This window comes from Felis catus, chromosome B3, assembly GCF_018350175.1.
Source record: "Felis catus isolate Fca126 chromosome B3, F.catus_Fca126_mat1.0, whole genome shotgun sequence".
NCBI classification, from domain to species: domain Eukaryota; kingdom Metazoa; phylum Chordata; class Mammalia; order Carnivora; family Felidae; genus Felis; species Felis catus.
In genome coordinates, this window is record NC_058373.1 from 64,540,401 (window position 1) to 64,552,872 (window position 12,472).

At 36.4% G+C, this 12,472-nt stretch overlaps 1 protein-coding gene across 1 annotated transcript in view; it reads right to left on the reverse strand.

The window, feature by feature from the left end:
• SPRED1 (sprouty related EVH1 domain containing 1) overlaps window positions 1-12,472 on the reverse strand; it is a 139,730-nt gene that overhangs the window by 69,298 nt on the left and 57,960 nt on the right. The window contains exon 2 of the mRNA XM_011283078.4: window positions 2,927-3,101. Within this exon, the coding sequence (XP_011281380.1) occupies window positions 2,927-3,101 (175 nt within the window). The remainder of the gene's footprint in view (window positions 1-2,926; window positions 3,102-12,472) is intronic.

Consider the following 12,472-nt stretch of genomic DNA (forward strand, 5'->3'; position numbering starts at 1 on the left):
CCTACTAAAATTCATCCAAAGTAGAAGATGCTAAGATGTGAACCATATAAAATATGGGTACAGAACAGTTTTTACCAAATATCTTTTATATGATTAACTGTTGCATAAAGACAACAGTAACATGTAGTTTACTTACCAAGAAGGATTTAAAAAAGAACTACTATTAACTTGGGAAGAATTTTGCAAACTTATAGACTCAACAGTCATAAGGTACTACTTCTTTAGAGCATGAAACTAGAACCCAGAAAAATGCATTAAAATAAAGCCAATCAATAAAAGTATCCACAGATATGAACATTAAAGATCCCCAAATGCAGTGATAGTGAAAAAAATACATAGCATCATAAGGATCTTGGTCAGATATGTACTACCCAGGAGAGGGGACCAAATAATCTACTTACTTCAATTCTCCGTCCCATTTGTCTTGAGATTCCAAAAGACTTTGCTATTTTCAACGTATAACCATGCATTATTGCCTCTGTTTTTGATCATACAAGTCCCCATAACCTAACACTCTTTACTATAGCTAATTCCAAAGGAAAAATGGCAACCCTCCAACTGAAAAGTAATTTTTCTTTCGTGTCTACATAGAGGTATATTTATCATCCCTGTCTCACAAATAACAAGTTTCCTCTAGGTGAAATGATTAGGTAAAACAACAGATGTTCTGAATCCTAGGTTAGTGCTGCTATCAGAAAAACCTATTTTCTTGTTAGTCCATTAAGATTCTATACCCTAGGACTCAGGTGCTCAAATTAAGTCCTAACATAAGGAAATAAGTTTGTGTTCTTTCTGAATCCCAGTTTTACTCTCACTAGCTTCCTGTCAAAGCAACACTCTCGGGAACCACCTAATCCATTAATCTGAGCGATCTCTGACCAGCTTCACTCCTAGTTATGTAGATCTGGTCTCGTATTTAATTATCGTAAACTGTTCATCTTCATTAATGTAACTAATACTCTGTTTCACTCTGAGATATCTTTTCTCTATTTTACATCTAGGTCATCTTTTCCTTGTTTCATGCTTTTTCTAACAAACTTTTTTCTCCAATTCTTTCTCCACCTTTGACTTGTCTTCTCTTTTTCTATCTTTACTATTAAAACATGTCTTAAATCTTCACTACCTCACTCAGTTCCTAAAATCTGCAACTTCTCTTCCAACAACATCCCTCAGTTATCATTAGCTCAGACAAGAAGCATAAACTCCAAGACAGGTCACCAAAGCCTCTTTCATAGAAGTTTACAAGGCTTATTTTAAATACGCATTAGTATATGCCATCTACCATCTTATCCAAAGTAAAAACAAACCACTTTTAAATATTTAAACTTTTAGAGATGACATGTTAAATTTACTATATACACTTATGACTTCAACTGGGGTTTCCTACAATCCTTAAACCACATTCCGGTTAATTGAGATACACAGTCAGGAATGTGAATCATAAACTCAAAAAACTAGAGTTGGAAGGCTTTCAAGAAGATTTAGGGTAACTCACCATTTAACTGAGGCAGAAACTGGGGCACAGACAAGTTAGGCAACTCTCTAAATTACTAAAATATTTTAGTAGTAAAAAATATCCAGAAACCAAAATTAAAAGTAGATTTATTCAAAACGTTCATGTATGAAAGAATTATTTGGAACTTAAAACACATTCTCAAGAGAGATAACATTATTGATGCTAAATGGGCTCACAAAACAGTCCACAATTACATATTTAAAGGGAACTCAAGTTATTTTCAAGAGTCTTGGAAATTTTTGGCATTTTATTCTCATTTTGCTTCTAAGTATATGCTTTCCTTTTGCTTGATACAGAAATGACATTAACATTACTCAGCTTCTCAGATACAACTGCAGTTGTTTTCTGGCTCACAAACGAACAAAGGAGAAAGAGCTTTCCACACCAATTAAAAGAGAGTAAATATCTAACATTATCAAAGTTGAGATTCAAATTTTAAAATACACAGATGTAAGAAAACATTCATCTGCGCGGAAGATGTAGTATTAAAATCAAGGCTGGCAACCAGGTAGTCTTATGTGCCTAGGGTAACTAGATTAATAGAGAATGAAGAGAAAGAACCTGAGAAAAGAGTCCAGGGTAGGAGCCAGTAAAATATTCTGTAAGGGTCGAGATACTTATGCTCTCTGCTGCAACTGTTCAATTTTGTCATTGTAATATTAAAGCAGTCATAGACAAATGTAAATGAATGAGCTAGGCTATGTTCCAATAAAACTTCACTTTTGGATACTTAAATTTGAATTTTATATAATTATCATGTGTCACAAAATGATTACTCTTCTTCAATTTTTTTTCAGTCATTAAAAATGTAAAAACCAGGGGCACCCGGGTGGCTCAGTCAATTAAGCATTCAACTCTCGACTTTGACTCATAGTTTTTTGAGTATGGACCCCATATCAGGCTCTGCACTGACAGTGTGGAGCCTGCTTGGGATTCTCTCTCGCCCCCTTTCTCTGTCCCTCCCCTGCTTGCTCTCTATCTCCCACTCAAAATAAACCAAAATAAACTTTAAAAAAATGTTAAAACCATTCTGAACTCATGGGCCATACAAATATATAGCAGGCCTGGATATTCCCTGGGCACTTTAGTTTGTCAACCACCAGTCTATGGAAGAAAGAGTGGGAAAGAAGGAAAGGCAGTGTGTACCTAGTTTAATAACTGTGTGGACTATTCATGAATACTTTTGCATTAAATCTAATTAAAAATTGCATCTCCCTTCTAACGTATGTATATCAATGAGTCCCAGTTGGCATATTTCACTATCTTTAACATTTAAAGAACTTACAAACATAATCACTGATCCAGGACAAAAATAATTCTCATAAATAACGTTACACTCAGCAAAACTTTAAGTAGATAATTCAATCTAGAGAACCTTAAAATTATATCAACAGATACATTATTCATTACCATTTTGTCCCTGAGTCGCTCTCCACGGATAAAAAAGTCAGCGCAGCCATTCTCTTCCTGGTGAGGGACTTTGAAGACAGTGACGCAGCTTAGTCCACTCCCTCCAAGTGGTAACCATCCACCACTTGAGTCATCCCGGGTCATCACCACAGCTCGCACTCGTGCATAACTATTACTAAAACAGATGCAAAGATTTGAAATTAGGTTTTCCATAAACAAGAAAATGCCAAGCTGTCAGTCTTATGTGAGAAACCAAAGACCACATTAGTTAATGTGTGGTAACTAATATGTTTCCTACTTCCATGATAGTCCACAAGGTAATCTATTTGAAAGAGGTAAAAAACCCACAAACTAATTTAAAAGGTTAACCTTTATTCTGAAGCCCAACGTTACAATAAAAGACTACAGATCTCTTATTTCAATTTGTCATTTGAGTACCTCCAGCACATCTATCTGATGGTCACAGAACAAGTTATAAAGGACCCCAAACACAAATATTGTCAAACTACACAGGCCACCATCAAACTTGTCTATTTTCCACCTGCTGCAAAAAACAACCAGGACAAATTACTGCTATATTTTAGTACATAAAATGTGACATCTCTAAGTATCTAACATTTCTAGATTATTAGTTCTTCTAACTAGGAATCTACATCAGACAAATCATATAAAGACAAATGTTCTGTTTCAGCAACTAATCAAGCAAAGTCATGCCCAAAAACTTTTCATGCCCTCTTTTTAGCAGACTCTACTCTAAAGAGACCACACTCTAGTTCTAGCCAGAATCATTTCCCAATATTAACCACAACTGTTCTTTACATAAAAACTAAGAAATATGTTTCATATACTAATATTCTAGACTACTGACATCTAAGCATTTTAGTTCCAAACTTTTAATATAGTAATTAGTAGTGAAACCCTTTCTAAAAGTAGTACACCCTGATGACTTCCTGGAAAACTGTATTAAGGGTGCCTGGGTGGTTGAGTTGGTTAAGCAACTGATTCTTGATTCTGGCTCAGGTCATGACCTCACAGTTGTGAGACTGAGCTCTTCACTGGGCTCTGCAATAAGCGTGGAACCTGCTTGATATTCTCTCTCTCCTCTCATACTCTCTCAAAATAAATAAACTTAAAAAATTTTTATTAATAGAACTTAAACGTGTGTTGGTTATTATGCATCTCAGTTGAGGCTCTATGTGACAGTTCTGTGCCACTTCATGTCTTTGCATGTTCTAAGTGTTACGTTGCCAGGTGTCATTTCTGCTCTCCTAGTGATTGGCTGAAATCTCCCCCTAGCTTTTGTTTAACTTTGCAGATTTATTTTGTTGAGGTATACTATAACATACAGATCTTAAATATAAAATTCAACAATTTCTGACAAATGTACACATCTACATTTAACCAACACAATAAACAAGATATAGAACACTGTCATAACTCCAGAAAATTCCCTGAAGTCTCCTACCCACCAAATAAGCAGAACCACTGTTCTAGTTCTAAAAAATACATTACTTTTGCCTGTTATCGGCCTTCAAATGCATGTAATCAAACAGGATCCCCATTTGTACCCTTTTTGTCTGACTTAATTTGACTCATGTTATTGTATTAGCAGTTCATTTTTGCTACATAGGCCTCTCACTGAACGAACAGATCACAATTCATTCATACTTTCTTGTATTGATGGACACTTGGATTGTTCCTAGTTGTTGGCTATTATGAATAAAGCTGTTATACAATTATTCTTGTACAAGTCTTTTTGTAGACATAGGTTTTCATTTCTATTATGGAATGGAACCGATGGATCACAGGACAATACGTTTAACTAAAGAAGAAGCTAACAAACTTTTCCAAGGTGGTGTTACCATTATACATTCCCATGAGTAACGTACTATGATTTCAGTTGCTCCACATCCTTGCTAACATTTGGTGTTTTCACGCTTTTAAATTATACTCATTGTAGTGAGTTTACAGTGGTAACCCACTGTGGTTTTAATATTAATTTCCCTGATGATTCGCTGTATTGAACAACTTTTCATATGGCTATTGGCCATTTATACGTCACCCACTTTTTACATCCTTGGTTATTTTTTATTATGCTGTTTTTTATTACTGATTTTTAGAAGTTTTTATATGTTCTTGACACAAGTCTTGTGTCAGAAAACTCTAACTTTTAAAGCTTCACTGTGTTGTGGTTGAGTGAGGAGTCTAAAGTCAAACTGTCACAAGCTGGATCCTGGCTCAGCAACTTACTAGCTGTGTGTCCTTAAGACAGTTACTATATCTGTCTTTAATAAATGTAAACAGTGCCTAATACATAAGGAACGATATATAAGTACGAATTATTATTACTAAAACAAAGAATTTAAAATTGTAGCAGTCATCCTGGTACTTCAGAGCCAGGAAGGACCTGAGAAAAAATAAAATTTAGAGTCAACCGTCATTCTCTACTATTGGAGTCAAACTAATACTTTAAGGGAAGCGCTACAAGTCTTTACCTTTATAAGCAATTGTTCTAAGCTTTTTATTATTCAGTTATTGAGAGGCTCTGTTCTTGTCTGGGTCCCATGCTTCCGAATCTTCAACTCAGAGAACTAGTCAAAGGACGTATGAGGGCATAAAGTTTGGTCTAACAGAGGGTAGCAAATTGAAATTCTCCTCTTTGGATGGGCTAGAACAAGTGCCTCTACTATAAATAATCATGACATGGATACCAAGAAGCCAGGGAAGCTTGTTACACGGAGAACCAGCTTGGAGGGCTAGAATCAATACTAGACAAACGTCATCTAGTCTGTCAAGAATTTATCCTAAGGATATCTCAGAAGCACAGCACATAATTTAGACATATTAGGTTCAGATTAAATGTCTCTGAACGGAACTCATCATTTAAAGGTCAACATGTTTGAAGTTCAGTGAAGTCATAAAGGTAGAACTTGGGTCAAAACCCAAATTCAAATTCCCAAGAAGCATTTAAGTATTTATTTTACTACAGGATCCTGACTCTTCCTTCTTGATGTAATTATGTAGCAAACTGAGAAGTTAAAGAATTTTACCCTAGGTTCCACAAGACTTAGAAAACCCAAGTTGTGAAACAACCCCTTCTGAAGCTCAGGGTATATTTTGACTTTAGAGTATGCAAGTAGTTATCCTCTTTAGGGCATAAACTCTTACTTTTTCATCTTTGAATCTTACATTTACAATTTCTATAATGCTTCTCAGATATATGTATAATGCTTCTCAGACAGATTTTATACGTTAAAAATACAAAAATGTGTGTAAAAAAGATTATTAGAAAATATAAAAACCCCAAGTAGTTATTTTAGGATGGTGAAGTTAGGTATTTTTCCTTCATTTCTGTTTCTTCAAAAATTATTTTATAATTACTATTTATAAATTAAAAGTAACATAATATAGAACTTACATTTTAAGTATATCTTGGCTTTACTGAAGATGCTGTAAAATTTTAGAATGTTCTCTTTAATGATATATGAATACATTTTTTTTAAAAAGTAAGTATCCCAGGGCGCCTGGGTGGGTCAGTCAAATAAGCATCCAACTGATGCTGAACTGATTTCAGTTCAGATCCATGATCTCAGGGTCACGGGGCACTCAACAGGGAGGCTGCTTAAGATTTTCTCTCTCCCCACCCTCACTCCTCCCCCTTTTACTCTAAAATGTAAATAAATAAATAAATAGCCCTAACATAATTTCCTTTGGCACCCCAATTACCTTTTTTTTCTACTTTATAAAGTCCCACCTAGAAGGGATGTGTTGTCCTTCCTAGGAAAATCAGATAAAATAAAGATCTCTTCAGTCGAAGAATAAGGTTGCCTGATTCATTGTTCATTTTAATACAGTAAGTTTTAAAGCTAACCAGAAACTTATATACACTTTTTTAAATTTCATGTTTTCAACTATACCAAATATGTCACTGTTTCCCTTATCTATTCAAGTTTATCTTTCAAGCTTTAAAGTATTCCAGAAACTTATATCAATAAATCTGTACTCCCCATACCACAGTCTTCATCAGTTTATAACTTAACAATTCAGCTTCCAACTTCAAGATCTAAGACTAGAATACTTACGATACAATTTTTCAAGTTTTTCAATAAACGTGTGGGGTGGTTATGTGTGGGTTTTTTTTTTGGGGGGGGGGGTTCTTTTTTTAGACCTTCCTGCCAAGGTTAATCTTTTCACATATGCTTTTAATTCTCATAGTCTCTTTGCCTTCAAATGTCTTCATTACCTAAATAAAAGTAGCAACTCTTTTGTCTAAAATATGCATCTACACCTAAAGACTAATGGCAGCTCTTACAAACTATCATATCTGCTGTGTAGCACAATAAAATTTGTACTTGTCACCTCCTCCTTAGATAAAAATGGCTTTAGAGCAAGGAACCAAATTGTTTCATTACATTTGAAACAGTAATAAACATTTTCCCCTGATTATGTCAACAATAGAAGCCCATTCTAGTAAATGTGGAAAATAAAGAAAAATAGTATTTGCCATCATGGAGTTAAAATGTAAGAACTTGTTGGTTACTCTCTGTGTGTACCGTATTTGTAATCTGTTAGTCTATCAGTTTGAGACAACAGCCATTTACAATGACAATTTATTCTTACTGGTAAGAATGCAGCAATTTCACTCTTGAGCTTCTTTAATACTTAGTTGAAAGGCCCTTGTGACTGATCTAAAAAAGTCAAATCTGACAATAATTAGTTCTTTAATTTTTTAAAATACTTCAAACTAAAGCTCTATTCTTCCCTTTGGTAGTGGACTACATAATAACCACCTTTCAGCCTAGCTTTCACTCTAATGAAGTGAAGAGGCTCTTATTGTAAAACACTGCTGGGTTTCCTTTATTTTATTCAATATCTAAATTGTATCTCAATTGCTAATCTCTGATCTCATCTGTACTGTATCAAATATATCCTTTCAGCCATAGTCAGTGAATTGAACAACTAATGTACAAGTCCAGGTGAGAAGTAATGTTGGATTGGCCTTGGGTGATAATAATGAACACAAGAAAAATGGACTGATTTGGGTCTATTTTGGAGAAAGCCAGGAGGATTTATTGATGTGGTTAGGTAAGTGGTCTAAATTATCTAAAATTCTTAGTCACCATGACCTTTATTTTCTATAATTTTCAACTGGTATTTCAGTAAAGTTAAAGGCAAAAGAAGAAGACCAAACATGAAGATAAATTTTGCCTCTCTTATATTGATCCATATAGTTTCTTCTAAAATACCAGTACTGTATTAAACACAATCAGAATAACTTTAAAGTCATACTTGACTGAATTTTGTGGTAAATGCCTATTATGGTTGCATTTTCACATGTGCACACTGGCAAAAATATTTCATACCAAATCAGGGGTACAGTTACAGAAAATTCTACAAGCCCTAATAGTTTTAACTGTCTAATAAGCAAAATGTCCTTGGCTTAAAAATGTCCTTTTTTAGTTTCTTTTCTCCCTTGTAGAATACTCTTGTTCTGTTATTACCAAGCCTATTATACATGCACCCAACTGTCTTCTTGTTCTCTTCATTCTTTCTATACCATCTCTAATGTTCAACTGAGTTGTCTTTCTTCTATTGACTTACATAAATTCTTTTTTTTTTTTTAATTTTTTTTTCAATGTTTATTTATTTTTCGGACACAGAGAGACAGAGCATGAACGGGGGAGGGGCAGAGAGCTAGGGAGACACAGAATCAGAAACAGGCTACAGGCTCTGAGCCATCAGCCCAGAGCCTGAGGTGGGGCTCGAACTCCCGGACCGCGAGATCGTGACCTGGCTGAAGTCGGACGCTTAACCGACTGTGCCACCCAGGCGCCCCCATAAATTCTTTATATTACAGATGCTAATCCTTTGTCAGTTAATGTGAATTATAACTATCTTCTGATCTGTGGCTTCTTTTATTTTTTTAATGTCTTCCAAACAACAAAGCTTTTATTTTACCATGGTCAAATGTATTTCTTTTCCTTTATAATTGTGCTGGTGACTTTCTATAAGATATCATACATACCAGTTTTAAACTTCTTACATCCTTTGCAGAGATAAAACTTTTTCTTTTTAAAGTCATTTAAGTGTACAGAATTCTCTATTTTCTGCTAAAGTAAAAAATTGCTTAAAATCAACATGTCTGGGGGCGCCTGGGTGGCGCAGTCGGTTAAGCGTCCGACTTCAGCCAGGTCACGATCTCGCGGTCCGTGAGTTCGAGCCCCGCGTCAGGCTCTGGGCTGATGGCTCAGAGCCTGGAGCCTGTTTCCGATTCTGTGTCTCCCTCTCTCTCTGCCCCTGCCCCGTTCATGCTCTGTCTCTCTCTGTCCCAAAAATAAATAAACGTTGAAAAAAAAAAATTTTTTAAATCAACATGTCTGGCAGAGCAAATATTCATGTATCTGCTGAATTATAGCCCACACTAGTCTTCTACCATTGGCCAGAAATTAAATGCAATTTGGTCTTTGTTTCTCAGCTATTTATGGTTTTGTTTCCACTGAGCATGGCGACCAGGTCTTCAAGGCTGCTGTAATAGTGCTGGTGAATTGAGACCTACTTTTATAATTTCTTTTTGTATCTAGGATCTACTCTGGTCTAGCATGGATTTGTACCAGAAAATTTACCCATCCCTTTCCTAAACTTAACCCAACCTCTAAACATTCCTACCTTTACATGCTTTAACACTTCCAGGTGTAGCTTTATTCTTTTTTTTAACTTCACCTATATATTTGACATTACTTCAAAACAGGGCTCAATTATATTTTCACCAAAAAAACTGCCAAATTATTACAAGGATATTGCCAATATACATCATTTATTCTTTACCTAAGAAGTCTCCTACTTAGAGAGGATGTTTAATATACATTTACAAAGCTTGAAAGTACAGAAAAAGATATATGACAAGGGGAGACTGTGGCTAGGGTTTACTTAGACAATTTTGACAAATTACAACAAATTTTACATACTAAAGTATCTTAATAAACATATTTATATAGACAATTCTGATTATTGCTTTGTCACAATACCATGCATACCTGTCATATAAGCTAGGAAATGCAGTCTATATTTCCAGGCAACCATGTGCCCATCTAAAAACAGGGTACACTATTACTAAAGAAAAACAGAAAAAATATGCAGTCTCTGGCAGAAAGATAAAAGAAACAATGACAAATAAAGACTTAAGACCATGGAACCAAACTGCTCTCAGAATGAAGTACAGAGGTATGGTAGGATGGGACAGTAGAGAAGAAAGGAGAGAGAAAAGGCAGAGAGGCAGAAAAGGCAGACAAAAAAAGCAAAGTATTTTAGAAATGGTAAGTTTAGGGGGCGCCTGGGTAGCTCAGTTAAGCGTCCAACTTCTGCTCAGGTCACAATCTCACAGTTCAGGGGTTCAAGCTCTGTGTCGGGCTCTGTGCTGACAGCTTGGAGCCTGGAGCCTGCTTCTGATTCTTTATCTCTCTCTCTCTTTGCCCCTTCCCTGCTCACACTGTGTCTCTCTCTCAAAAATAAATAAGCATTAGAAAGAAAGAAAGAAAGAAAGAAAGAAAGAAAGAAAGAAAGAGAGAGAGAAAGAGAGAGAGAAAGAGAGAGAGAGAGAGAGAGAGAGAAAGAGAGAGAGAGAGAGAGAGAGAGAGAGAGAGAAAGAGAGAAAGAGAGAAAGAGAGAAAGAGAGAAAGAGAGAAAGAGAGAAAGAGAGAAAGAGAGAAAGAAAGAAAGAAAGAAAGAAAGAAAGAAAGAAAGAAAGAAAGAAAGAAAGAAAGAAAGAAAGAAATGGTAAGTTTGAGGCGCCTGAGTGGCTCAGTTAAGTGTCCGACTTCAGCTCAGGTCATGATCTTGCAGTTTGTGAATTCAAGCTCTGTGTGGAGCTCTGTGCTAACAGGTCAGAGCCTGGAGCCTGCTTGGGATTCTGTCTCCCTCTCCCTCTCTGCCTCTGCACCTCCCCCGCTCATGCTCTGTCTCTAAAAAATAAACAGTAAAAAAAAAAAAAAATGAAATGGTAAGTTTAAAAACAGTCAGCTACACCATTATGAATGACCAATATGCAGTTAGAAATGTCTACATTTAGGGGGCGCCTGGGTGGCTCAGTCGGTTAAGCGTCCGACTTCGGCTCAGGTCATGATCTCGCGGTCCGTGAGTTCAAGCCCCGCGTCAGGCTCTGGGCTGACTGCTCAGAGCCTGGAGCCTGTTTCCGATTCTGTGTCTCCCTCTCTCTCTGACCCTCCCCCATTCATGCTCTGTCTGTCTCAAAAATAAATAAACGTTAAAAAAAAATTAAAAAAAAAAAAAAAAAGAAATGTCTACATTTAGGAAACAGATCTGAGAAAAGTCCAGAACTGTACAAGTCATTCAGTTTGTTTTATATAGTAATGGTTCTCAAATTGAGGGGTCAGGGTGATTACTGATACTACTGAAACTGTGATCAAAACTACAAACCAACTCCCCTGAAGAAAATATATATGGCTAAAAAATCACATTTGAATACAATTTTGCAGATTCACAGTCCCTTCCAAGAAAAGGTTCACAAGGCTGAGATTAAGAATATTTGGTCTAAAAGCAGGAGGCAGCACAATCCCAGACTTTAGCCTCTACTACAAAGCTGTAATCATCAAGACAGCATGGTATTGGCACAAAAACAGACACATAGACCAATGGAATAGAATAGAAACCCCAGAACTAGACCCACAAACGTATGGCCAACTCATCTTTGACAAAGCAGGAAAGAACATCCAATGGAAAAAAGACAGCCTCTTTAACAAATGGTGCTGGGAGAACTGGACAGCAACATGCAGAAGGTTGAAACTAGACCACTTTCTCACACCATTCACAAAAATAAACTCAAAATGGATAAAGGACCTGAACGTGAGACAGGAAACCATCAAAACCTTAGAGGAGAAAGCAGGAAAAGACCTCTCTGACCTCAGCCGTAGCAATCTCTTACTCGACACATCCCCAAAGGCAAGGGAATTAAAAGCAAAAGTGAATTACTGGGACCTTATGAAGATAAAAAGCTTCTGCACAGCAAAGGAAACAACCAACAAAACTAAAAGGCAACCAACGGAATGGGAAAAGATATTTGCAAATGATGTATCAGACAAAGGGCTAATATCCAAAATCTATAAAGAGCTCACCAAACTCCACACCCGAAAAACAAATAACCCAGTGAAGAAATGGGCAGAAAACATGAATAGACACTTCTCTAAAGAAGACATCCGGATGGCCAACAGGCACATGAAAAGATGTTCAACGTCGCTCCTTATCAGGGAAATACAAATCAAAACCACACTCAGATATCACCTCACGCCAGTCAGAGTGGCCAAAATGAACAAATCAGGAGACTATAGATGCTGGAGAGGATGTGGAGAAACGGGAACCCTCTTGCACTGTTGGTGGGAATGCAAATTGGTGCAGCCGCTCTGGAAAGCAGTGTGGAGGTTCCTCAGAAAATTAAAAATAGACCTACCCTATGACCCAGCAATAGCACTGCTAGGAATTTATCCAAGGGATACAGGAGTACTGATGCATAGGGCCACTTGTACCCCAATGTTT